The sequence below is a fragment of the Martes martes genome (genome assembly GCF_963455335.1).
Source record: "Martes martes genome assembly, chromosome: 6".
NCBI lineage: Eukaryota > Metazoa > Chordata > Mammalia > Carnivora > Mustelidae > Martes > Martes martes.
Window position 1 is genome coordinate 11,953,746 of NC_137893.1, and position 25,830 is coordinate 11,979,575.

General features: G+C 44.3%; 2 protein-coding genes across 8 annotated transcripts in view; one reads left to right on the forward strand and one right to left on the reverse strand.

Moving 5' to 3' along the window:
- The window catches only part of TFB1M (transcription factor B1, mitochondrial), a 79,694-nt gene extending 61,517 nt beyond the window's left edge, over positions 1-18,177 (forward strand). The window contains exons 6-8 of one of the 4 annotated variants that reach the window (XM_080807252.1): positions 13,511-13,638; positions 16,183-16,468; positions 17,045-18,177. In XM_080807252.1, coding sequence (XP_080663378.1) covers positions 13,511-13,638; positions 16,183-16,426 — 372 coding nt within the window. In that variant the 3' untranslated portion in view covers positions 16,427-16,468; positions 17,045-18,177. Of the gene's footprint in view, positions 1-13,510; positions 13,639-16,182; positions 16,588-17,044 lie in introns of those variants that run through there. The other 3 variants (XM_080807254.1, XM_080807251.1, XM_080807253.1) reach the window with 3 other exon arrangements.
- Positions 16,582-25,830, reverse strand: part of TIAM2 (TIAM Rac1 associated GEF 2) — a 111,643-nt gene continuing 102,394 nt past the window's right edge. For all 4 annotated transcript variants that reach the window (XM_080807247.1, XM_080807248.1, XM_080807249.1 and 1 more), the window contains 8 exons: positions 25,058-25,237; positions 23,249-23,367; positions 22,207-22,315; positions 21,514-21,572; positions 20,763-20,868; positions 19,742-19,829; positions 19,234-19,388; positions 16,582-17,721 (listed from right to left, as the gene is read on the reverse strand). In XM_080807247.1, the coding sequence (XP_080663373.1) occupies positions 17,111-17,721; positions 19,234-19,388; positions 19,742-19,829; positions 20,763-20,868; positions 21,514-21,572; positions 22,207-22,315; positions 23,249-23,367; positions 25,058-25,237 (1,427 nt within the window). In that variant the 3' untranslated portion in view covers positions 16,582-17,110. The remainder of the gene's footprint in view (positions 17,722-19,233; positions 19,389-19,741; positions 19,830-20,762; positions 20,869-21,513; positions 21,573-22,206; positions 22,316-23,248; positions 23,368-25,057; positions 25,238-25,830) is intronic.

The following is a 25,830-nucleotide window of genomic DNA, read 5'->3' on the forward strand; positions in this document are numbered from 1 at the left end:
CCTTTAATCAAGGTAGAATGCCTTGTATAAAAAAAGGAGATGGAAAAGTAGAGGTTGCTAGAGACGTCTGACTCACTGACCTCATCTGCTTCCACTGTGGACATTAAAGAGAGTTAAATCTTTTTTAAGTCTGAAGATTTTTGTAGATAAATCTTACCTTTACCTTAGTTTCTGCCTCTTCCCGGGCCCTCTGCCCCCGCACACCAGAGTTCTATATCCAGCGGCCAGTGCGGCATCACTGATAGACGTGGCAGACCCGTCCTGGACAAGGCGAACTCCTGACCTTCCCCACACCAGTTCTCGTCTTGCCCACGTCCATTCATGGCCAACTCCTCCTTTGATTTGGCAGGTCCCAGATGTTAAAAACCTCCTTGATTCCATACCCGATGCCCAGATCATTTTGTTCTAAACTTCAAAATAGATCGAGAATCCTCCCACTTCTGAGCGCCACTGCTGCTAAACTCCCTGGCGGAGGAACCCCGGGAGGGCAAGGACTCCTGTATGACTTGTTCGTTACTGAGTCTCCTGTGTCGGGAATGGTGCCGGGCACATAGCAGGGCTACAGCGGATACTTGTTGATTGCACTCAGATACTGATTTTGAGCATATAAAATAACATGAAACTATACATTAACTTTGTATGATTTAAAGTATAATTTTGTCCTTTCTAAAGGAGACTGCAATTTTAAGTCATTTTGTAACTCTTGGGTTTTTGTCATTTTGGCCTAATAATAATATGCAGTTTATAAAACTGCTTCCTGTGTGCTGGGTACCATTTGAGGCACTGTGCTACTTGATTCTCAGGGCAAGCCTGGGAAATAATAGGGATCCTCATTTTACACGTGAGAAACTGAGCTCCGGAGAAGTGACTGGACTAAGGTTGTGAAATGCGTAATGGGATCCAGGCCCAGGATATTGTGATTTTTAAAGCCCTTCTACACTCATAGCACTTCCCTGCCTCTACTTAGAAAAGATGTATTTCTTTTTTTCTTTTTCTTTTCTTTAGATAGAGAGCACAAGCAGGGCAGGGAAGGGCCAAAGGAGAGGGAAAGAGAATCTTCATCAGGTTCCGTGCCAGGCATGGAGCCGGACGCAGGACTCAATCTCTTGACCCTGAGATCATGACCTGAGCCGACATCAAGAGTCAGACACTTAACCGACAGAGCCACCCAGCTGCCCTGAAGAGAATGTATTTCTAGGTCTTATTATAACGAGTCATTTCTTTCTGTGGTAGTCTGGATAACTGCAAAAAACATAACCCTGACATCTCTGTGGCTTTACATAAAACACTTCCCATGCAGAGGCCGTGACCGTCTCTGCAGAGCAGCTGGCCCGTGACTCAGCAGTCCATCTATTTTCTTTAAAATGTTTTCATTTAGCTATTTTAAAGAAAAAAATCACATGTGATTTCCTTAGTGTGTTTTTCTGAGTAATGATAATCTGAAATTCAGACAGGCTTTTCTCTTTTCTCTGAAAGACCTAATAATTTAACTGAATATTTTAGAAATCATAACAATACATACTTTTGTATGAGCTTGTTCACCAGACATAGGTTCCTCACTCCTGCCCACACATAACATCATCTGGCTTTCAAAAAGCCTGAGGCCCAGGCCCCCGCCCCATGGCTCTTACATCATTGGTCCGGGATGATGCCCACTCACGGTATGTTTAAAATGCTGCCCACTTAATGCCAGTGGAAAGCTGAGGTTCTGATTTTTAAAAAACCGTGTCTTCTCTTATTTGCTTTCTGTTTAGCCTTGAAAATAATGAATGTACAGGGGCGCCTGGGTGGCTCAGTTGGTTTAAGCGTCTGCCTTCAGCTCAGGTCATGATCCCGGAGTCCCAGGATCAAGCCCCGCATTGGGCTCCCTCTCAGCAGGGAGTGTCCTTCTCCCTCTCCCTTTGCTGCCCCCCCTACTTGTGCTCACTTTCTCTCTGTCAAATAGTAAATAAATAAAATCTTTAAAAAAATAATAATGAACGTGTAGAGTAAGGTTAAAATAGTCACCTATTATAGTCCCACAAATTTAAAGTGAGTGACTTAGTCTTAAAATAATGTTCTCTTCTGACCCAGTCTTGGGAAATTTATAGTATCAGCTGTGCGCATGATCAGTTCATTATTTTCCTTCATCTTTATGGTCATTTTAAAGTAATGCTTTAGGCTAGCCTGGAGACATTTAACTTTTATAATTGGTAGGTTATAGATAAGTTGGTTATAGTGAGGACTTTGTTAAAAATGTTAATTCAGGGGACACCTGGGTGGCTCAGTCGGTTAAGTGTCCAACTCTTGATTTTGGCTCAGGTCATGAGATCGGGCCCCACATCAGGCTTCACGCTGGGCACGGAGCCTGCTTAAGATTCTCTCTGCGTCTCCCTCTGCTCTCTCCCCAACTTTGCGTGTGTGTTCACATTCTCTCTCCGGGGGAAAAAAAAAAGATGAATGTTCTTTAGTTTACGTATGTTCTCAGATGTCTGAGAGGCCATCGTCATTGTTGATTTTTATCAGTCTGGAATGTGTTTCTGCAGAGTACTCCCCACCCCTCCACCCTTACCACAGGGGAGATGTTCTGAGACCCCTAGTGGATGCCTACAACTGCAGATAGGACTGAGCCCTCTATGCACCTTGTTTTTTTCCATATATACTTACCTCATTTAATTTATAAATCGGGCACAGTAGAGAAGAATAACGAATGATAAAGTAGAACACTGAACCACAGTTACACTGTAATGGAAGTTATGTGTGGTCTCAAATACCTTCCTGTACTGCACTCACTCTGATGATGATGACGACGACGACGATGATGGTGGGAGAGAATAAAATGTATGATGACCTGAAGGGAGGGGAGTGACGTAGGCGCAGTGCCACAGCATTAGGCTACTGGTGACCTTCTGACACTGGACCCAGGAGGAGGATCATCTGCCTCCAGACCGTGCCGACCGCAGGAAATCACAGGCACACGAAGCCAGCCGTGGGTAAGGGGGCACTCACGTTCATTTAGTATCGGTTACCTTAGTTTGATGCTTGGTTTCTCCTTTTTATGTCTTTATGAGAAAGGATCTTGGGACGTGTTTTCTGCCCTCCTCACATTATTTTAGAATATTAAGACTCCTTGGATTTTGTGGCAACTTTTGCAGATCAGTCTGATTTTGTCAGTCTTACAGATGGTATAAATACGTATTTGTTGGGCCTCACTGTGGCACCCTCCTTGCACATTAGTTTGAAGAGCAGGACATGGTGGGTTTCTTTTTTAAACCTCCTCATTTAGTAGCAGTATCTGAGACCGTGCGCTGAGGATCCCCAGTTTAGGCCTGACCTTCCTCTTTCCTTGTTCCTCTTCGGCTTCTTTGCATGACTCTCTCTCCTACCCAGCTGGGTCTCCTGCCTCCAGCCCCAGCCCACACTCCAGGGCACTGCGTGTGGTGCGTTCCTGAGGACTTTGTGGTCTTGCCAAATTATAAAGCTTGCATCAGTTTAATTTATGTTTCTTACTTATTTTTTTCAGAGGAAGCAACATTTTATTATTTTTTATTAACTTATAATGTATTATTTGCCCCAGGGGTTCACGTCTGTGAACATTTCACATTTCACAGCACTCACCATAGCACATACCCTCCTCAGTGTCCATCACCCAGCAACCCTCAGTTTGTTTCCTGAGGTTAAGAGTCTCTTATGGTTTGTCTCCCTCCCCATCCCATCTTGTTTCATTTTTTCCTTCCCTAACCCCCACAGCCTCCCACCCTGCCTCTAATTCCTCATATCAGAGAGATCATATAATTGTCTTTCTCTGATTGACTTATTTCACTCAGCGTAACACCCTTTAGTTCCATCCACGTCATTGCAAATGGCAAGATTTCATTTCCTTTGATGGCTGCATAGTATTCCACTATGTATATATGCCACATGTTCTTTATCCATTCATCTGTCGATGGGCATCTAGGTTCTTTCCACAGTTTGGCTATTGTGGACATTGTTGCTAAACATTCGGGTGCATGTGTACCTTCGGATCACTACATTTATATCTTTAGGGTAAATACCCAGTAGTGCAATTGCTGGGTCGTAGGGTAGCTCTATTTTTAAGTTTTTGAGGAACCTCCATGCTGTTTTCCAGAGCGGCTGCACCAGCTTGCATTACCACCAACGGTGTAGAAGAGTTCCCCTTTCACCGCATCTTTGCCAACATCTGTCATTTCCTGACTGGTTAATTTTAGCCATTCCGACTGGTGTGAGGTGGTATCTTACTGTGGTTTTGATTTGTATTTCCCTGGTACCGAGTGATGTTGAGCACTTCTTCATGTGTCTGTTGGCCATTTGGATGTCTTCTTTGCGGAAATGTCTGTTCATGTCTTCTGCCCATTTCTTGATTGGATTATTTGTTTTTGGGTGTTGAATTTGATAAGTTCTTTCTAGATTTCGAATACTAGCCCTTTATCTGATATGTCGTTTGCAAATACCTTTTCCTATTCTGTCTTTTGGTTTTATTATAACCAAAAATTATCTTTTGGTTTTGTTGACTGTTTCCTTTGCTGTGCAAAAGCTTTTGATCTTGATGAGGTCCCAGTAGTTCATTTTTGCCCTTGCTTCCCTTGCCTTTAGTGATGTTTCTAGGAAGAAGTTGCTGCAGCTGAGGTCAAGGAGGTTGGTGCCTGTGTTCTCCTCAAGGATTTTGATGGATTCCTGTCTTACATTGAGGTCTTTTATCCCTTTTGAGTCTATTTTTGTGTGTGGTGTAAGGAAATGGTCCAGTTTCACTATTCTGCATGTGGCTGTCCAGTTTTCACAACACCATCTGTTGAAGAGACTGTCTTTTTTTCCATTGGACATTCTTTCCTGCTTTGTCGAAGATTAGTTGACCAGAGAGTTGAGGGTCCACTTCTGGGTGCTCTATTCTGTTCCGTTGATCTACGTGTCTGTTTTTGTGCCAGTACCATGCTGTCTTGATGATTGCAGCTTTGTAGCTCGAAGTCTGGAATTGTGATGCCACCAACTTTGATCTTTTTCACCATTCCTCTGGCTATTCGGGTCTTTTCTGGTACCATATAAATTTTAGGATTATTTGTTCCACTGCTTTGAAAAAAATGGATGGTATTTTGATAGGGGTTGCGTTAAATGTGTAGATTGCTTTAGGTAGCATAGACATCTTCACAGTATTTTTTCTTCCAATCCATGAGCATGGAACATTTTTCCATTTCTTTGTGTCTTCCTCAGTTTCTTTCATGAGTACTTTATAGTTTTCTGAGTACAGATTCTTTGCCTCTTTGGTTAGGTTTATTCCTAGATATCTTATGGTTTTGGGTGCAGTTGCAAATGGGATCGACTCCTTAATTTCTGCTGGTGTATAGAAATACAGCTGATTTCTGTGCATTGATTTTATATCCTGACACTTTATGGAATTTCTGTATGAGTTCTAGCAGCTTTGGAGTGGAGTCTTTTGGGTTTTCCACATATAGTATCATATCATCTGCAAAGAGTGAGAGTTTGACTACTACTTTGCCGATTCAGATGCCTTTAATTTCTTTTGGTTGTCTGATTGCTGAGGCTAGAATTTCTAGTACCATGTTGAATAGCAGTGGTGATAGTGGACATTGCTGCCATGTTCCTGACCTTAAGGAGAAAAGCTTTCAGTTTTTTCCCATTGAGAATATTTCCTGTGAGTTTTTCATAGATGGTTTTTATGATATTGAGGTATGTATCCTCTGTGCCTCCACTGTGAAGAGTTCTGATCAAGAAAGGATGCTGTACTTTGTCAAATGCTTTTTCAGCATCTGTTGAGAGTATCATATGCTTCTTGTTCTTTCTTTCATTAATGTATTGTATCACATTGATTGATTTGCAGATGTTGAACCAACCTTGCAGCCCAGGAATAAATCCTACTTGGTCATAGTAAATAATCCTTTTAATGTACTGTTGGATCCTGTTTGCTGGTATTTTGCTGAGAATTTTTGCATCCATGTTCATCAAGGTTATTGCTCTGTAATTCTCCTTTTTGATGGGGGTCTTTGGTTTTGGGATCAAGGTAATGCTGGCCTCATAAAATGAGTTTGGAAGTTTTCCTCTTCTATTTTTTGGAACAGTTTCAGGAGAATGGGTATTAATTATTCTTTAAATGTTTGGTAGAATTCCTCTGGGAAGCTGTCCGGCCCTGGTATCTTGTTGGGAGATTTTTGATGACTGCTTCAATCTCCTTACTGGTTATGGGTCTGGCAGGTTTTCTATTTCTTCCTGGTTCAGTTTTGGTAGTTTATATGCCTCTAGGAATGCATTCATTTCTTAAAATTGTCAAATTTGCTGGCGTATAGTTGCTTATAATATATTCTTATAATTGTTTGTATTTCTTTGGTGTTGTTTGTGATGACTCTCTTCTTTCATTCATGACTTTATTAATTTGGGTCCTTTCTCTTTTCTTTTTGATAAGTCTGGCCAGGAGTTTATCAATCTTATTAATTCTTTCAAAGAACCAGCTCCTAGTTTTATTGATCTGTTCTACTGTTCTTTTGGTTTCTATCTCATTGATTTTTGCTCTGATATTTATTATTTCTTTTCTTCTGCTATGCTTAGGCTTTCTTTGCTGTTCTTTCTCCACCTCCTTTAGGTGTAGGGTTAGGTTGTGTACTTGAGACCTTTCTTGTTTCTTGAGAAAGGCTTGTTATTGCTGTATACTTTCTCTCAGGACCACCTTTGCTGTGTCCCAAAGATTTTGAACAGTTCTGTTTTTATTTTCATCTATTTCCTTGAATTTTTTTAACTCATCTTTAATTTCCTGGTTGACCCATTCATTCTTTAGTGGGATGCTCTTTAGCCTCTATGTATTTGGGGTCTTTCCATCTTTCCTCTCGTGATTGAGTTCTAGTTTTAGAGCATTGTGGTCTGAAAATATGCAGGGAATGATCCCAGTCTTTTGGTACCTGTTGAGATCTGATTTGTGACCCCAGATGTGACCTATTCTGGAGAATGTTTCATATGCACTAGAGAAGAATGTGTATTCTGTTTTGGGATGGAATGTTCTGAATATATCTGTGATGTCCATCTGGTCCAGTGTGTCATTTAAAGCCTTTATTTCCTTGTTGATCTTTTGCTTGGATGATCTGTCCATTTCAGTAAGAGGGGTGTTAAAGTCCCCTACTATATGTTGTATTATTGTTGATGTGTTTCTTTGATTTTGTTGTTAATTGGTTCATATAATTGGCTGCTCCCATGTTAGGGGCATAGATGTTTAAAATTGTTAGATCTTCTTGTTGGACAGACCCTTATATAGTGTCCTTCCTCATCTGTTATTATAGTCTTTGGCTTAAAATCTAATTGATCTGATATAAGGATTGCCACCCCAGCTTTCTTTTGATGTCCATTAGCATGGTAAATTGTTTTCCACTCCCTCAGTTTAAATCTGGAGGTGTCTTTGGGTCTAAAATGAGTTTCTTGTAGGCAGCATATTGGTGGGTTTTTTTTATCCATTCTGAGACCCTATATCTTTCGATTGGGGCATTTATCCCATTTACATTCAGGGTAACTATTGAAAGATATGAATTTAGTGCCATTGTATTGCCTGTAAGGTGACTGTTACTATATATTGTCTCTGTTCCTTTATGGTCTGTTACCTTTAGGCTCTCTCTTTTCTTAGAGGACCCCTTTCAATATTTCCTGTAGAGCTGGTTTGGTGTTTGCAAATTCTTTTAAATTTTGTTTGTCCTGGAAGCTTTTTATCTCTCCTTCTATTTTCAGTGACAGCCTAGCTGGATATAGTATTCTTGGCTGCATGTTTTTCTCATTTAGTGCTCTGAATATATTATGCCAGGTCTCTGTGGATAGGTCTGCTGCCAATCTAATATTTCTACCATTGTATGTTACAGACCTCTTGTTCCAAGCTGCTTTCAGAATTTTCTCTTTGTCACTGAGACTTGTAAGTTTTAGTATTGAATGATAGGGTGTGGACCTATTTTTATTGATTTTGAGGGGGATTCTCTGTGCCTCCTGGATTTTGATGCTTGTTCCCTTCACCAAATTAAGGAAATTCTCTACTATAATTTGCCCCAGTATACCTTCTGCCCCTCTCTCTCTTCTTCTTCTGGGACCCCAATTATTCTAATACTGTTTTTGTCATCTTATTTATTTTTTTTATCTCTGGTGATACATAGGGAAGACCCTGAGGCACCCCCTGACCTCCATGAGTTAAAAGGTAAAATAAGCATGTAGAGGGTTTAATCCAGGAGCTGTAGAATCCACCTTTAAAAGGACAGAATATCTTTCAAGTCAGAAACAAGAAGAGCAGGACAGGGGCACCTGGGTGGCTCAGTGGGTTAAGCCTTTGCCTTTGGCTCAGGTCATGATCTCAGGGTCCTGGGATGGAGACCCGTGTCGGGCTCCCTGCTTCTCCCTCTCTCTCTGCCTACTTTTGATCTCTGTCAAATAAATAAAATCTTAAAAAAAAAAAAAAAAAGGCAGGACAGCATGGGTACATTTAAAGAACAAGTACCTCAGCCCAAGGAACATGGTGGTCTGGGCGCTTAAAGCACGTGGTTGAGGAGAATCCAACAGTGCTTGTGCCAGCAAGTAGTAAGGCCCTCGGGCTGGTGTCCGTGCCCGTAACGACCACAGTCTATGCATACTTGCTCCCATTCCATGGTGCTGCACGGTCTCTAACCCTAATGGAGCTCCTTTTGCAGGTAGTTTGCATGTAGGAAAGGAAGGTACTGACAAGGCAACTTGAGTTTGCATCTAGTCTCTTTGGCACTTACGGCTCCTTATGAGTTAATGTGTTCGCATCCATGTTCATTTATGAGTCTTTAAATATTAATATCTTTCATAGCAGCCGTGTTTATTAAGTGCTTGTGAGTCTGCCTAGATTGAAAATCTCCCTGGGGAACGGATCGTTCCGAGGCGCTGCAGTCTCTGGGCCTGCGAAAGCAGAGGCCGGGCCTCGTGATTGCCCGGGTGCTACCACCTGTGGCCCCCGCAGGAGCAGGACACCTCCACCTGCTGCTCTTTCACAAACATCAGAGTCAGGGTTTAGGGGGAGAAGGTCATGGTTTTAGTGATCATCCAGGAACTCCAGGTTAAATAGAACATAGAACTCTAATCGGACATTGGATAATTCTTGTCCCTCTTGTGCTTTGTTTAGAATTAAGCGTTTACCTCCCTGAAATTGTTTCCTTATCTTGGGACCAAGGGACCCTGACTCACCTTGCTGCTGCTGTTCCTAATATGCACAGTTCGCATGCATTTACTTACATGCATACGTTTACATGCATAATTTATACCATGAAATGCTTTCTCTCTCCATCTGCTCCCCTCCTGTGGGTCTCTCAGGCTCGTTCCTCATCGTGCTCTCAGCTCGCTGCCACGCTCTAGTCGCTTACGTACTTAGGCTCTGAGGGGGACGTACTGTGACTATTTCGTGATTCTGAGGAAAGAGAAAAACCATTCAAAAATCTATAGGAGGGCAAAAAGGTGGGGTAGGACTTATGGAGAAATTAATATTGCTATAGGAAATACAAATTCTAGGCTTTAAAGAAAGATGTGTTGGCATGAACAGTGTTTTAGCCCATGTTGAGTACATACGGGATGCTGTCAAAGTGTTTGCATTTTAAGGTTTTAAAACGGAAATTCTGCCCTTAAGTTGGGTTTAGGACAAAGATTACAGGCAGAATAAACCAGTTATAGGAAATTTGATGTACATTCATATTTGTGATGGTTTTTCTGCAAAACATGTAATTCGAGGATCCCAGACATCGGTGACTTGCCGTTACTCGTATCCGGCGTAGTTGTAGCCAGAGGCTGTCACTAGCTTGGTGTAGGCAGCTGAAGAGTCAGACTCTGGTGGGTGCAGGACCCCGGCATCCCCGAGGGTGCCCACCTTGCTCTTGTCATTTCACCGGACCCCGAGTGCGCTTCTCCCGAGCCTCAGGTGCTCCCGGGCGTCGCAGATGCAGCCACATCCTCCCCAGTCCCATCTAAACGAGTCCGAGACTGTGCCACCTCAAACTTTGAAAATCCTTCTCTTCTCGCTCCTGAAGGCTTTTCGATTATCCTGTTGTCCTTCTTTGTCACCCTTCCAGCCTCTCCCAGTTATGGTTTCGGTTCAGCTAATTACAGACCGTAGCTTCCTCATGATTTTTCCGTCCACGGGATTGTCCTTCAGTGGTCGTGAATGCCAGGGGAAGAGTCGAAGACCCTTTCTTAGCTTGTGGCCCCTGTTGTGCCTGTGTCTTTTCACGCGGGTGGTTATCTAGCTCTTGGGCGTATTACGGTTCTCGGTCGGGAACTGACGGCCCGTTCTTCAGCGTTCTCTTTTCTCTCGTTGACTCGATCCAAGTTGGCAGTATCTAAGGCTGGAGATTTAATAGCTTCTTATCCCAGGTCTCTTGTGAGTCCAAAGTGCTGCTCTGAGCTCGTAAGCAGTCATGCCCTAGACACGCTGGCCTGGAATACGGAACTGCTGCCTGACGCGTTTTGTAGCCACGGCTGCCAGTTTGGGAAACATAATCTCAGCGTGGTACAGCGCTGATGTTAGAGTGGATTTGAGAGGCAAATATTTAAATACGCTATAAATCCTTTAATTTGAAGTTTTAGAAGGTCACTTGGGTATACCAGTAGACTTGAGTTTGGAAAGGGGCTGCCAACATTAAAATAGAACTTTTAAGTGCATCTGGTGCCTCTATACTGATTTCTTTTTTGGTAAGGGAACCCTTTAAGAGAGTTAAAATTCAGGGAAGCAAAAATAATGGTTGCAATTTTTAAATAAGCATTCAGTTATAAGTAAAAAGCATTTTTTTATCTGTTACCCTAGTTACCAAGCAGCTCTCCTGTGTTTCAGGAGAAAATGGGCTCCATCATTCAAAAACACTGAAAAGTGCTTTTGGAGTCGGGAGTAGAGACGAGTACAGGAGGTTTCCCAGAGAAGCAGGACATGCTGCGGGAGTAGTCATTTTCACACTGAGTTTCTCAGGGTCCTCCACGAAATAGGAGCTGTATTGGACTGTGAGTGTGAGCGGAGCTGGGATATACTGCAGCCAACCTAACTGGGGAACAGAACTACATCCCGGCTTCAGAAGGCTGCTGCAGTTAACACAGGTGCTGCTGTACTCGTACAGGGCTTAAAGAACTTTATCTAAAGCAAATGTGAGACATTGCCTGTATTTGCAAACACCAGCCTTATCTCAAAGGAAGAAAATCAGGCAAATAAAGAAGCCGCCAAATTTTAAAATCCAAAAAAGCTGCAAGTGGCAGTTTCTGAAGGAGATTGTATCTAACCTTGTATTTGAGCCTTTGTCCTTGGTAATATTTGAACAGTATGTAGTTTTTACATTTCGTGTGCTGGGGTGGGCTGGGGTTAGCCGGGGCTCAAATTGTATTCTATTTCGCTAAAAGATTACTTTCCTTGGAGGATGAGAGGCTTGTTGGATCACACCGGGTGCCTGTGAAGAATTCCGTTGTAAAGGGGAAGAATGGGTGGGGAGTTGTGGAGGGCAGCTGAGTAGGGCACAGGGACGGGATGCCAGTAGGCTCCGATGGGGGACGTGGCATGGAGAGGTGTAGAGTGATGGGGCAGGGCGAGGCCTAGAACCTTCCTGGACAGCTGGGTTCACGTCTGTGTTTCCTATCAATAGGAGGAAAGGGGGGGATGGATGTTTCAGAGTTCGTGAGCAGAGTCTTTGACATTTAAAGTCATTATCGTTGATCTGGGCGGCTTCTTCCTCCGTCCTCCACACACACGGGCTCTTTTCCTGTCACGGAAATGCTCTCAGATGAAGTCGTATTTTCTTCCTGTCCACTGTCGTGCTCCTGTCCACACCACCGAAACCCCGAGGCCACCTTAGCCTCCTCAGTGCCTCTCCCAGACCCCTGGAGCCTGGTGCCTGGTGGTGGTTTGTGCCAGTCCACGGAAAGTCCTGGCCTGTTAACCGAGCACCTCACTTGCTGTGGAAGTACTCGTTACTGAATTTGGGGAAACTGATGAAGCCACACGTAGAACTCAATTTGAAAGACTGTTAAAATTTAACGAGAACATTTAACGTGACAGATAGTCACTCTCTGAAGTGTAGTAACTACTCTTCCTCTAAAGCAGCCTGGAGGCCGATGGATATTTCGGGGAGTCGGTGTGCAAAGGCCTCTCGGCCGGCAGTCTTCACTCTGCGGCCGAGGCCGGCCTCAGCACGCCTCCCACGGGCCTCCTCTAGGTGTCCCGCAGGTGCGCCGTAGCGAATCCAAGACATTAGGGACAGGATCAGTGATTGTTCAAGGAAAGGGTGAGTCAGGGCAGCAGGAGAAACACCACTGACTCCTCTTCAAAAAGCCTGTCCAGGCCCCCTGGGGCCGGGCATGTCTTCATTTTCTGTTCTTGTCCACACATCACACACAAGTACTTTTCCAACACCCTAAAATCAAGAAACCGAACACACTCCCATTCTCATGGATGACAGGCTGATTTTAAGGAGTTTGATAGCCCAAGGATTTTTAGAAGCAAGAGAACAAGATAACCCCTGTGGAATTTAAAAAATGGAGTGAATTCCTTCTGAAAAGCAGTGGTGCAACCCCTACTGCACCAGTTGCTGTACGTACTTAGCCTTTGGAGGGTCTGTGTGATGTTCTAAGTAGCAAATTTAACAACTCCTTAGAGACTAAGGCTTTTGTAAATTATGAACGGACTTCCCATGCGTTAACCCATAGGCTCTGTCCAGCATTTTGTGTATGGTAACTGCTCTGACTCCGTTTCTCCTTTGTCTTTACTTGCAATACTGTTCCTTTGTTATTCTGAATATAGACTTGTGAATTACCATGAGTCCATTTTTAGACTTAAGGGTATAAATCTCTTAAAAGATATGCCTGAAAAGTTTTATTTTCTGATACTTAAAGAATCTCAACTGCTAGTGCTAGTTCACCACTCACACAGTGACATTGGGGAGGGGGGTTCCACTTTGTGTTTGATCCTGCCTGGGCCTCCCAGGACATTTCAGGTCGCTCCCAGAAAGGGATGTGGCCGTGCAGATGACAGGCATGAATTCGGGCCGGCTGATTAGTCAGTGTCTCTACCCAAAATAAGTGGTGTCCTAATGGATTCCCTTTCTGGGGAGTTCAGCACTAAGTGGTCCCTGGGGGACCATCTGCCGTCTCTTCTGTGTTTGGAAGCCTGGCCGTTTAGCCAGAACTGCTGCCGCAGCTTATTTTTTCCGCATTCCAGAGCTAAGCAAAGTACTCGAATGCTCTCTCTTAGCTGCCTGCTGACTTTAATGATTACTTCGATTGATCTTAAAGGCCATTGTAAACACATTATAAAATTAAGTGATCATCCAGCACAGGTCTGTGGAGGTCATTACAAAGCAGACGCAACTGGGATGACTGAGTCAGCTCAAGGCCAAGTGCGGCAGCTTACAGGCCCGCAGGGGATGAAGCCGGAGTCCACGTAAGGGTTGATGAGAACCACGCGGTCCACAACCAACTGCCTGTTTGACAAAGACGAATTGTTTAGTCACGTTCTGCCGTGCCACAAAATGATGCATGTTTGTTGTTCGCGACGAAGGTGGACGTGGGCGTGGTGCACTTCACCCCCCTGGTGCGGCCCAGGATCGAGCAGCCCTTCAAGCTGGTGGAGAAGGTCGTTCAGAATGCATTCCAGTTCCGGAGGAAATACTGCTACCGAGGGCTTGGGTAAGAACACCTTCTCGGCCTTTCTCTGGTACTCTTTCTAAAATCCTTAAGCACTTTTAAAGATTAAAAACCTTGTTTTTAGGATTCTTCACGCTATTTGTAAATGTTGCTTGCCATTCAGATCCTGAGATGAACAAACCTTGAGTGCCCCAGAGGGAAAGGCAATGCCCTGCTTTAAGCTCAGAGGCCGCCAGCAGGTTTCGCTTTAGCATCAGTACGAGCTAAAACCACACTCGCGCAGTTGAGAATGACCTTGAGTTCGCAGGGCAGACCATTCGAGCTGTTCTTACGCTCAGCACTTCTGAGCCCGTCGTGCGGTGGTTTTTCCGGCACCAACAATTCCTCCAGGTCTTTAGGCACCAACTAGTTGTCCTATAGTTCAAGCCTGACGTGAACTCCCCGGAGTGGCACAGAGCCCACAGGTTAAGGGTTCAGGGGCCACAAGACTGCTCCCACTTCAGAAGCTAGTCACAAGGGTTTCCGCTTACGTGTCTGACCCACAGGTCACGAAATGGGGATTTCTGTGACACCCCCCACCCCCACCCCATGCCACTTCAGGTTCACGCTTTTGCTAGAATATCTCACAGAACTCAAGACAACACTTTCATTTATTGAGTTATTATAAAGAATCTAGCTCAGGAACAGCCACATGGGAGAGGTGTAGGGCTTCTGTGCCCTCTCTGGGCTCCTCGCCCTCCCAGCACGGAGCTCTTTGAACCCATCATTTAAGGGTCTCTATGGAAGGGTCCGTTAGGCAGTTGATTAAATTACTGGCCACTTTCCACCAAGTTGCTGTGTCTCTTTCAAGGACACACTTAGAACGAGGAAGCAGGTAGGATGTGGAAACCGCCAGCATGACGTCACGAGGTGTTCCTGCGAGCGTGTTTGTATGTAGTGGGGGCTCCCGCACTCTGCCGTGCTTCCTGCTCTGTGCACGGCCACCGTCTGGAAACCCAGACGGACGGCGGTGCGTCAGGGCCCACGCACGTCCAGAGGCCCTGAAATGACCTCAGTGATATTTTCAGCCAAGAAAATGTTTAATTAGGCCCGAGTAAGGCAGGAAGCCCTGTGTGGTATGTGTTCTTAAAAGGCTGCCATCTAATAATGGCCAAACTCTAGCTGATAAAGGCACCTGGCCTCCTAGGCACACGGTTCTCATCTTCTGACCCCACCTCCCCTTTATACAAAAGCCCCATCTCTTCGCCCTTTCTCTGGTTCCGTGAAGTGTCCGCTTAGCCCGTGGGATTACTTCAGGTCCAGGCGGGCAGCCGCATCCTGAAACCCCCGCAGCCCAAATTCTGGAGGATTTGAGCTGACTCATGCCAAATCCTTGCCTTGCCATTTCCTGGCTCCAGGAAATGGATTTACACTGGAGCAGAGGCCGTGACGGATGCCACCGGCCGTCTTGGTGCCGGTTGGAAGGATGGCATTACATGACCACCCCCCCGTAAGCTGCGGGCCCCAGCGGGATGTGCGTTGACGAGTAGAACCCGAGCTGGATTTCGGCTCACACTCACCCTGCACGCAGCGTGGGACTTGCACAGCTGTACACGATGGCCCTGATTCATGCAGGGGGAGAAAAAAATCACAGAAAGTACATTCTACTTTTGGAAATCCTGGAATGGGCCTCATAGCTGGCCCCGGTGTTTCCAGCTTAAGTGATGGGCCCCTTCGTCTCATATGCACAGTTCTCTGTGCGGAGAGGGACCCCAAATAGGGTGCCCCGCTTAGACCTGTTGGTGTCCTTCCGTCACATGTACCCACACAGTGCTCCCCCCTCCTTCGTCATGAACCTGAACTCCGAGATCACAGCTCGCCCGACACCATCGGGAATATGCAGTGCAGTTCCCTACTGAGAGGACCAGCAGCCGCTACGAAAAACTCCATCTCCACTGGCCACGACCTGTGCGCCCCGTAGAGCCATTAGCTATTGAGAAAAGAAAGAAAATCCAGGTGTAGCTTTGCAGCCTTTCAGTCATTCAGTTATTTGCTTTAAAACCGTGATCTGCTTGGTTAGGTGAAATTTAAAATATATACTTCAAATCAGTTGTAAAAATGCTGCAAGGCAAATCTAAAAAAGGGAACTGTTTGCATTTTCATGTCACCTATTTTTAAACTTTGCAGAGAAAGGTCATTCCTAGGGGGTGACCCGTCACAAAAGCGAAGAGAATCAAGAAATAAGACAAGTTTCTTATTAAAATACAAAGCAAATCTAACATTTCTGTAAGAATACAACTGAGTAGACGTTTCTTTAAACTTACCTTAAAGGTGCTTGTATCAATTGAGCTTTGGAAGATGTTTTTCCTCGTGGACACACCTCACAGGTCAGACGAGTTCTGCCTTCCGTGGTCTTTTGTACCTGCTGGCTCGTGCCACGACCAGAGTCCTTCTGCGTTGGCGTGGGGCCCCAGGTCACTCCAGCTGCCTCCTCCACTCCCTCCACTTGTCAGTTGTCGAAACAATGTCATTTTCAAATGAGAGTAGAAGGAAGCATTCTGATTTACAGAATTCCTTAGTAAAATTTTGGTTATTTTCTTTCCTCAGAATGTTGTTCCCTGAGGTTAAGCGCGTGGAAAGCACTGGAAAACTGTTAGAGTTGGCAGACGTGGACCCTACCCTTCGACCCACCCAGCTCTCGGTTTCACATTTTAAGAGCCTGTGTGACATTTACCGAAAAATGTGTGATGAAGACCCACTCCTCTTTGCTTATAATTTCAGAGAAGAACTCAAACAAAATAAAAGCAATAATCAGGAAAAAGAGGATGACAAGGAGAAACACAGACTCTAACAGCAAACCAAATGTTGCTTTCCGCAGTGTTGAGCTGCTCAGGTGTGTACTCTCTTGTCTTCTACAGAAGGACAATAAAAATGCGATTACCAGATGTGACTTCCTTCCCTTTTACTGTACAGCTTGGTAGAGAAAATAAATATAATCAAATAAGATACAGTACAAGCTCTCTTTTAATATATATACTGCATAGATATGACATGTTCAGTATAAACAGCATCTGTTACAACCTTACAAAAATGAAATATCTGCACATTGTGCCGCTCACCCCCATTAAAATAAATATGCTTTAAATAAAGCAAAAACTAACAGCTCAAAGGAAATGCCCGGAGGATTGGAAAAAAAACCAATGACCTTTTAAAAACTATTAATCACAACTCCCCCATCTTACTTTTTCCACATAAATTAAAATAGATTGCAAATTTTAAGGATCCTAAGTCATTTTGATACCTGCTCAAAAGGGATATAAACTAAATAATTTACAGATTCTTACAGATTCTGATCAGTTTAATCTAGTTTTCTGATCTTACAATAAATTAAAATAACTTAAATCTTTACAACTATTTTGTGGGAAAATGTATGCTGCACAAAACCCAATAATGAGTAGTTTTTTTGCAGTTTCCACTTGGCCACCAGTTTAAAAGTGAAACAAGCAGCCGAGCCCACGTCTGGCCGGAGACTGGACTACAACTGTCCGTGGCCCTCTGTTTCATAAAAACACTCCTCGTTGACCACCGAGGTTAAACTCTGGACACTGAACTCTCGCTGCAGAACAGAACCGAGATCAAGGTTGGCATTTTCAGACTGGCTGTCGAGGGACTGATGACGAATCTGTGCCTTCAGCAAAGCTCCCCTGTCCCGTTTGGTGCTGTTGGCTTTCCGTTTAATGGCGCAGAAGTGCCCCCGCACCAGCTTGGGCTGCTCCCCCTTGGGCCGGCCCTCCGTGCCGGGCTGGTCGGCTGGCTTGGCGTCCGGGGCGTCGGAGATCCGCAGTCTCTGGAACTGAATTTCAATGTCTTTGGTAGGGCTGCCCTGTTGGAGAGTCTGATGGTAGTCGTCCTCGTCGTCGCTCAGAATGTCACTCTCTTTGATGAGACTGTCCGACAGATCAGCCAGGCCTGACTGGGGCTGCTGCAGGGAGTCCTGCCTGCTCCCGCCCGGGGGGCATCCGCTGCTCTGCGTGCCGCTGCTCAGGCTGCCCTCGTCGGAGTCCAGCGAGCTGCTGCCCTTGCCGGGCTCTCCGGGCCACTCGCTGCTGGAGGAATTCTTGAGGACTTTTAAGGACCTGGAGGAGGCTGCAATGAGAGAAGGGTGTTTCCCCGTGTGATCGAGAAACGGACTCTACAATGCCTAATACTTGCAATGTACATTATAACATGTATCACCTTAATTTCTTAAGATTTCATCATCATCTCACTTCTGTTACCAACTATCCTGGGACTTGAGAAAAAAAAAAAAAACCTCGCAGATACTGCAAGCGTGGAAATTCCTTACTTCGGTTTATTTGAAATTTTACATTGGATGATTTGGAGCTTCTAGATGGCCTATTACCAGAGCTCAATCGTTTAGATAGAACAACAAGCTATAAACTATTACAAAGGCTAGGATTCTTAGTTACTAATAAAATCTAGGTCCCTTTCTCTCACTAAAGTACTTTGAAATTGGACAACAAAGATTATAGCGTTATCTCTGCACCTACCTTCTCACCTTGTTTATTTCCCTTGCTGCCCCATTAAAAGTAGAAAAATGCCCTTCATCACTCATGAGAATGGTCTCTGCCGGAATTTCTAGCCAACTTTCAGAGATTTAATAGGAATGATTTAATCATTTGTGTGTGTTTAACTCTTCTCTTGGATTGAAGGGAAAAGGGGAGCTCTCTGCTGTGGTGTGTGTGTGTAATAACAGTATAATTTCAATGGCTACAGCTTATTTCGGCAATAGAGAAAAAATAGAAAATTTACAGTGAATTTGAAGAGGTCACACTGTGACCAATAAAGAGAAAAGAAATAATTTAAAGACTACAAACAAGACCAAAGATATTAAGAAAACAGTTTATACAGAAAGAGAGTTTAAGCTGAAATTTTAAAAGCAGAAAATTTAAAATTTTAACTGAAATTTTAAAAGCAGGCAGAAAGTTTAAGGAAAGTATGATTTGGTGACTTAATTGACTGGGTCAGAATGAATATAAGGTTTCTCGATCCTAAGACATCAAGTATTGGCTTTCTAGATGCCTTGAGCTGTTCTGAGCTCTGGGAGCTCTGCAGTAAGCCAAGCTAAGCCCCGGGAGTCCTGCACATCCCGGTGGAAGAAAGAGGTAAGATAGTGAAGAGAGTCTACCGGCTGCTGGTAAGATGAGGACTTGGGGTTGGGGGTGGTTACAGTTTATACAAGGTGTGGGAGCAAGAGGCATTTTAAGTTTCTTTTTTTTAAGAGTTTATACTTATTTGTCAGGGCGGGGAGAGAGCACAAGTAGGGCGAGCATCAGAACGAGAGGGAGAAGCAGGCTCCCCGCAGAGCAGAGAGCCCAATGCGGGGCTCGATCCCAGGACCTGGGGATCACGACCTGAGCTGAAGGCAGACGCTTAACCAAATGAGCCACCGAGGTGTCCCTTAAGTTTCTCAAAAGGAAATAAAATCGCCACCACCTTCATACACCACTCTGTGGATCTGGGTGTCTGGCTCAGGGCTTACAGAGCGCCCCCCGCCCCGCCCCGGTACTCTACAAAGTGATGACTCACTGCTGTGTCACAAGCACATACATCCTTACAGAGAAGCCCATGATCTCCTGCATAAAACGAAGTTCTCACCTAACTTGGCTGAAACAGGAACTCGGTTCTTAAGGGGGACCAGGCGATCCTTACAGGTCTTCTCCAGGGGTAACTCACACTTGATGTGACGCCTGAAGTTTTCCCTCAGGATAGAGCGAATCACCTTGACGATGTTGGTTTTGCTTTCACTGTCACTGGTGAGGAGGGAAGAGAAAACAGCAGTCACGTCCCAAGTCGTCGTGCTTCGTGTCCGCATTCCCGGGTGTGGACCTGCCACATCCCGACAGCGAGTCACCCAGCCTCTGTGTATCGTGGTCTCCTCACTTACAAAAGGAGAAGTGATCATTTTTGAAGCGCCTTTGAGCGCTAGGATTTGGATGTATATTTACTCAATGTATTCTACTACAGACATAGCTGCCATTTGGGGGGAGGCTGGGTGTGATCCCAAAGTCATCAAAATTCAGGAGAGCACTAAAAATAAACTCCCATTTTTAAGAGAGCATAATTCTTTTTCCCATTGGCTCTAATTTTTGGAAGTCAGTAATACCTGCAGCACAGTTGGAAGATGGTTTCTGGCCGTCCTTCTATTTCTGATTTCGTATGGATCAGCTCCCATACAGAGTTATTTTCTGTCCCTGTGTGAAAGGAAACAAGGGTCTACAATTTTGCCAAAGATGTCAAGTTCAAAAGTCAAATATTCCCTGTCCTGAGTCTCATCATTTTCTTCTGTGTCTCATTCTATGTATGACTTTCACAAATTGTTATCAAAATACTTTTTAGTTACTTTCTACATTTTCTGGTAGTTTTCCATCCATCTTGGTTTGCTTTTCTCCCTAGCCCTGGATTCCAGCTCTCTGGGAAAGAGATTAAATGGATCCTGTTTATCAACCCCATTCCATTCATTGTATTCCTTTCTGCCACCAGAGGCATCGTCTCCAGAACATGGTTATTCTAGAAGGACCTCTGAATAATTTTCCAAGGTCGAAGTTTTGTTTTCTGATATCACGTATAATACTGTTTAATCTTAAGGAATTTTCTGGTGTATCAGAATTTTTTAAATTTAGGTTTATGGTCCTTCGTTTAACAAATTTTAGGGTATCAGGATATTAGGAAAAAAGTGTTGAAAACCATTGATAGCAAAAATAAGGACACAAGAGATACTTGGCAAAGAAAAGCCAAATTCGGCATTTACTTTCTCTAAAAGTCTGTTTAAAAAAAAACAAACAAACAAAAAAAAACACACCTCTCTTGTCCTTTTCTTTGCCTGTAAAATAAAACTCAAAAATTATCCCCAAGGTTCTTTCCTAGTTTTTCATTCCACAATGCAAATAAGTACCATTATAATGTGTGTTCCTGGGGATGCCTGGGAGGCTCAGTTAAAAGCATCTGCCTTTAGCTTAGGTCATGATCCTAGGGTCCTGGGATCGAGTCCTCCATCAGGCTCCGTGCTCTGGGGAACCCGCTTCTCCCTCTGCCTGCCACTCTCCCTGCTTGTGGTCTCTCTGACAAATAAAATCTTAAAAAAAAAAAAAATTTTTTCCTGACATCCTACCACACGAAACAATTACCTGCTGTATTCCCCAGTCTGACTTGAAGTGCGGATATGGGGATCAACCAGCGAAATTTAAAAGGGTCCAAGTCGGCAGAGCTGTGTGCAGGCCGGGAATTCGAGGGCTGTAACAGGAAAGCCCCCAGAGAAAAGTGTTAGAGCAAGCTCTCACCCAGAGAGATGTGCAGGGAATCGAAACTTGAAGCTCTTTACAGCTGTGTGAGTGGTCAGGGTGCAGGTATGCTCCCGGTTCTTGGAGAGCTCAGACTTGGGGGGGGGGGGGCGGGAGGGGGCGCGGGGGGGACAGCAGAGCTGTGGTCTGGGGAGCACAGACGGCTAGACACCAAGCAAGAAGACAACCAACCCTTCTGTGTCCTCATTCCTTCTGAACAGTAATCACTCTGATGGCTTGTGGTATCCACAGCTAAGCTAAGCTTTTTTTTTTTTTTTTTTTGAATTAAGGTAAAAGTCGTTTGAAAACAAAGTTCCGTAGTCTCTTATATGTATGGAGCAAACATGGGCCATTTTCAGGAAATGGAAGCTGATTTTCTGTGTAGGCCCCAGCACGGGTATTTGTATAAATCTTCTTTTAAAAGGACGTTGTTTGTGGGGAGAAGAAGCAACAGCCCGAGGGTCTGGTTTGGTTAGTCACCCCAGGAGTAAGTCCCGTTAGTCTAGTGAAGCCCGCTGCTGAGCGCGTGCCTCAAGTCAACACTGACAGGACAGAGCCATGAAGAGGTGGCTTTCATGAAATACACTTCTTGTCTTACCAATTTCTTTTTCAGTTTGCAGTTTTCTTTATAAACCAGTATGACAGCTCTCTTAAAAACTAAAGAAAGGAAAAGAAAAAGAAAAGTCTTTCATTGTTTGTACAAACTTTCTTCCAAGGTTGAACTAAGACTTAGAATGTTTTAATAGAACAAAGCTCTTCAAACTTATGATGCTCCAAGATCCCCCTATACCAGCACAGGAGGGAATAAATGGTGTCCTCCCTCCGATCATATTGCCCATGATGCAGAAATATCTACTTATTTAAAAGTGATCCTCTGAAGGAGGTCTTGGCGATTTTTTAAAAATCCCTGTTTTGTTTTATTGAAATTTGAGGACATGGTGTTCATCTCAATGAGAATACACGGTCTATAATTGGTCTTAGTGAGAATTAAGACATTTTGAAATGCAGCAAACAATTAAGATAGCAGGTTTCAAAATAGCCTCAGGAGATCTGTTTCTGTAACACTTGGCCAGAACCACTAAGCCAAGCAGAAGGGAGAACAAGATAATGAGTATGCAGAGCGACAGCATTTTAAATAGTTGGAGGCTGGCTCTGTTAAGTCAAAAGCCATTACAGCAATGATTCTAACTCCTTCTGAAAACCAACAGTTAGCTGGACTGGTGGGTCTAGCAAGATCTTCATTTTCCCCAGCCTTTTTTAAGTTTACATTCTTTCAAAATGGGATACTAACCGAACACTGTGAGTTCAAGGTCCTTTCTGGCTTTTCCTAGAGACAGAAATGGATTCAACCAGGAAACTGAAGAGTGCATCAGAAGCTCCCCCATGGAAAGTTCCGTTACCTGTATCATAAAAACAGGAGATGAAGACATAGAGACCCCAGGGGTACGCTGTCTCATGTTGGACACTGAATCACATACATATATATGAGGATTCCAAGTACATTCAAAATGATTTTTATGCCCCCCATAAACATAGGGCCTCTAAATAGTATATAGGTTTTGAAAATATGAGCAAAGCATCGAACTTTGAATAAAATCATAAATAGAACGGCATTTTGGTTCAGTGTTCATATTATATGTAAATGGACATTGAGGTCCATCCAAAGTGTCTTCATTAATATTGACCTCAGGCTCTAGCACATTCCCTCTCCTGATCCATAAACTATACTACGCCTGCAAAGAAAAAAGGACCAACACTGAAACTGTAACAAAAAATTAAACTCCAGTTGTTTTCTGTTCTTGCCTTCTCTACGGAAACTGTTTCCTTATATGTAGACTTTAAAAGCTCAAGATTCTAGTTTAGTAATCAACCAGAAAAGAAAAATACAGAAACTGTCAAATTCCACTTCAACCAGTTCTGTAAGTAAGGACGTAGCCGCCGATGTTAGAGATCAGATTCTCTCCACCTGATGGCTCCCACTGCCTCGCCTGCCAGCTCGAGTTCTCCATGTATGAGCCCACCTCTGGGATGAGTCCTGCCTCACGCCCCATGGAAAGGGAGGAAGGGGTAGGGATATAAGCTTAGTGATATTTCTTGTTTACTCTTATACAATGTTAAGGTGACGTATGGTTACATTCTTAAACCAGTACAATGAATTTTATGTTCCAATGATACTTCAATGGTATGGTTTATTGCAAGCACTAAGATTTAAAAAAAAAAAGGGGGGGGGTGCATATTCTCCTGTAGGAGAGCCTGAACACAGTGGCCTAGTTTGGAGACCACCTATAGATGCAGTGAACAAATGCCTCCGAGAATCCAGAAGTCCCACTGACCTCCTTCTCTGTTCCACTCTGCTCTGCCACTAGCTGGTCAAACACGGTCCCATAATCCTCGTAGATCTTTTGCATCTCATTGATGTGGCTCGCTACTTTTTCCATTGCCTTTAGTGCTTCTGAAAAATATGAAATCATTTTTATAAATTTTGTTTAAGTCCTACCAAAAGCAGTAATGAAAAAGCTCAAGATTCAAGCCAGGATTCAAGGCCAGTTCTTACTAACAGAAGCATCACTCAGGTGTGGCTCACACAGCCCACTATAACCCAGTCATTATAATGAAGAACAGCAGAATGATCTCCCACCTCCAGTTCCCTTTGAAATGAGGCAAAACGCTGGTAAAAAATTATCACTAATAGCAACAGCTAACACTGATCGAGCACCTTCTATTTGGCAGGTACTATACCAGGTGGTTTATAATGAGGTGAAATCACCTCTTTTCATCCCCACAGCAACTCAATGATTGTAGGAGCTGTAATTAATCCCACTTCACAGATGAGGAAACTGAGGTGCAGAATGATTAAGTATTTTGTCAGACTCCTAAGAGAGAAATGAGGAGTAGAGCCAGAACCGAAACCCAAGACTGACTGGCTATGCGCCTCCCCATTCATGCTGCCTCTCGTCCCAGGCCAATGACTGACAACTACAAGTTTGTTAGCAAGAACTTACTCATGTCTCTCTAAATGCCCCTAATGGCCAGAGCAGCTGTTTGCATTATACACGGTGCTTATTAGTAACTTTCTACTTGGGCATGTGAGGGACAAAAGGACTTTGTCAAAGTCAAAAAGCAAAATTTCAGGTTACCTATAAATTTAGTATTTTTCATATTTTGTTTTCCTGATTCAGTATTTTTTTTAAAGATTTTATTCATTTATTTGACAGACAGATCACAAGTAGGCAGAGAGGCAGGCAGAGAGAGAAGGAAGGAAGCAGGCTCCCTGCCGAGCAGAGAGCCGGATGCGGGGCTCGATCCCAGGACGCTGGGATCATGACCTGAGCTGAAGGCAGCGGCTTTAACCCACTGAGCCACCCAGGCGCCCCCCGCCCTTGATTCAGTATTTTAATTCAGTTTGGAGGCAAGTTTGGAAGGCAATTTTTAACCACTTAAGTAAACATCATCTTGGTGAAAAAGGATCTTTTCACATTATTTGAATACTAATCATAATTTGTATCATTTGCTTGTAGAATTTAACTCGTATGTAAAAAAAAATTTTTGTCTTTGTTACTTATGACACAAAAGTATGCTTGTCAGAGAAAAAGAGCCAGTTTAATTAACTCTTTTCAGTGTTTATTATTCAGTACTACTAAGCATCCCTTTAAGGGATACTCTGCTTACTATCCATCTGAAGGGCTGTGTCTCTGACAAACTGTGTCTCGGGCCAGCCGCCACTGTCGCCGGGGCCGGGCTGCGGAGCTGGGCTCTGCTCCGAATTCCCCACAAGGGGGAGCCTCACCCACCGGATCCCGCAGCGGCGCCGGGCAGCCGGCAGTACAAAACCTCCCGAGGGGGCAGGACAGTAGGCCCCATTCTCCAGCGGTGCTGTTTTGCTAACCAAGGGACCCAAAGGAATGGATTTCACCTCTCTGAGCCCAAATACGTTCTTTGAAAAATGAAAACGGAATCATCCCTCCAGAGGGGAACAGGGCTCCTCTGATGACATAATTTTGCCCAAGTCTTCTGTCATCTACAGGCTATTTTCACACAGCTTCTACCTAAGCTTAAGAACAGCAGGACGGAGGCAGGTCTGAGGCTGGGAGACGAAGCAGGGAAGAGAAGGGGGGCCTCGTCGGCCGCAGCCGCCCTCTTACCGGTCAGGTGATAGTGCTCCTCGCTCTCGTGGTCCGTCAGCGACACGAGCTCCTTGAGCAGCAGAGGGTACTTGAGCACCCTCTGCACCGGCTTGATGAGGTAGGACTCCAGGGTGGAGGAATGCTGCTTGGTGGGATTCCGGGCATCCAGAAAAGCCTTGAAGGCTTTATCAGTTTTAGCTACAAGCAGGGGGATACAAGACCCTTAGGAGAGCACAGCAGGATAAATGAAACCCTACTTCATTTCGTTTTTAATGGCGCCCTAGCTCATCCACTTCTGCAGCCCTCCTAATGGCATTTTTTATAAAACCGCGAATGCTTCAGAGCGTCAGGCGCCCAGCTGTCAACGGGGATTCAGCATCACAGCTCCGGGGCAAGTCCCATGGAAAAGGGGAGTTTACGAGGCTCGCTATATAATAGCACGGTCTCTACACCAAAGAGGAACACCAAGTTGAAATGGAGGAATGTCTGACTTTCAGGACATATTCACATGCAAACCCGTGAGAGACTGTTAGAGGTGCCTAAAAAGTGAGTTTTAACCAATTCATAAAGCCACAGAACAGTATCATCCAGACCCTACACCTACCCTGCAAAAGAACAATCTAGCAAAATAAACTAGTAATTTTCCCCGTCCTCGCGCGGACTGTTAATTTTCTATACACTAGGGGCTATCTTGTTTTCTTTTAAAATAAACTGATAAGCCCTGCAGCCTTCTCTGAGGCTTCAGAGCCTCCACAGCCCTGACCAGTCTATTCCACCAGATGTGACCTTCA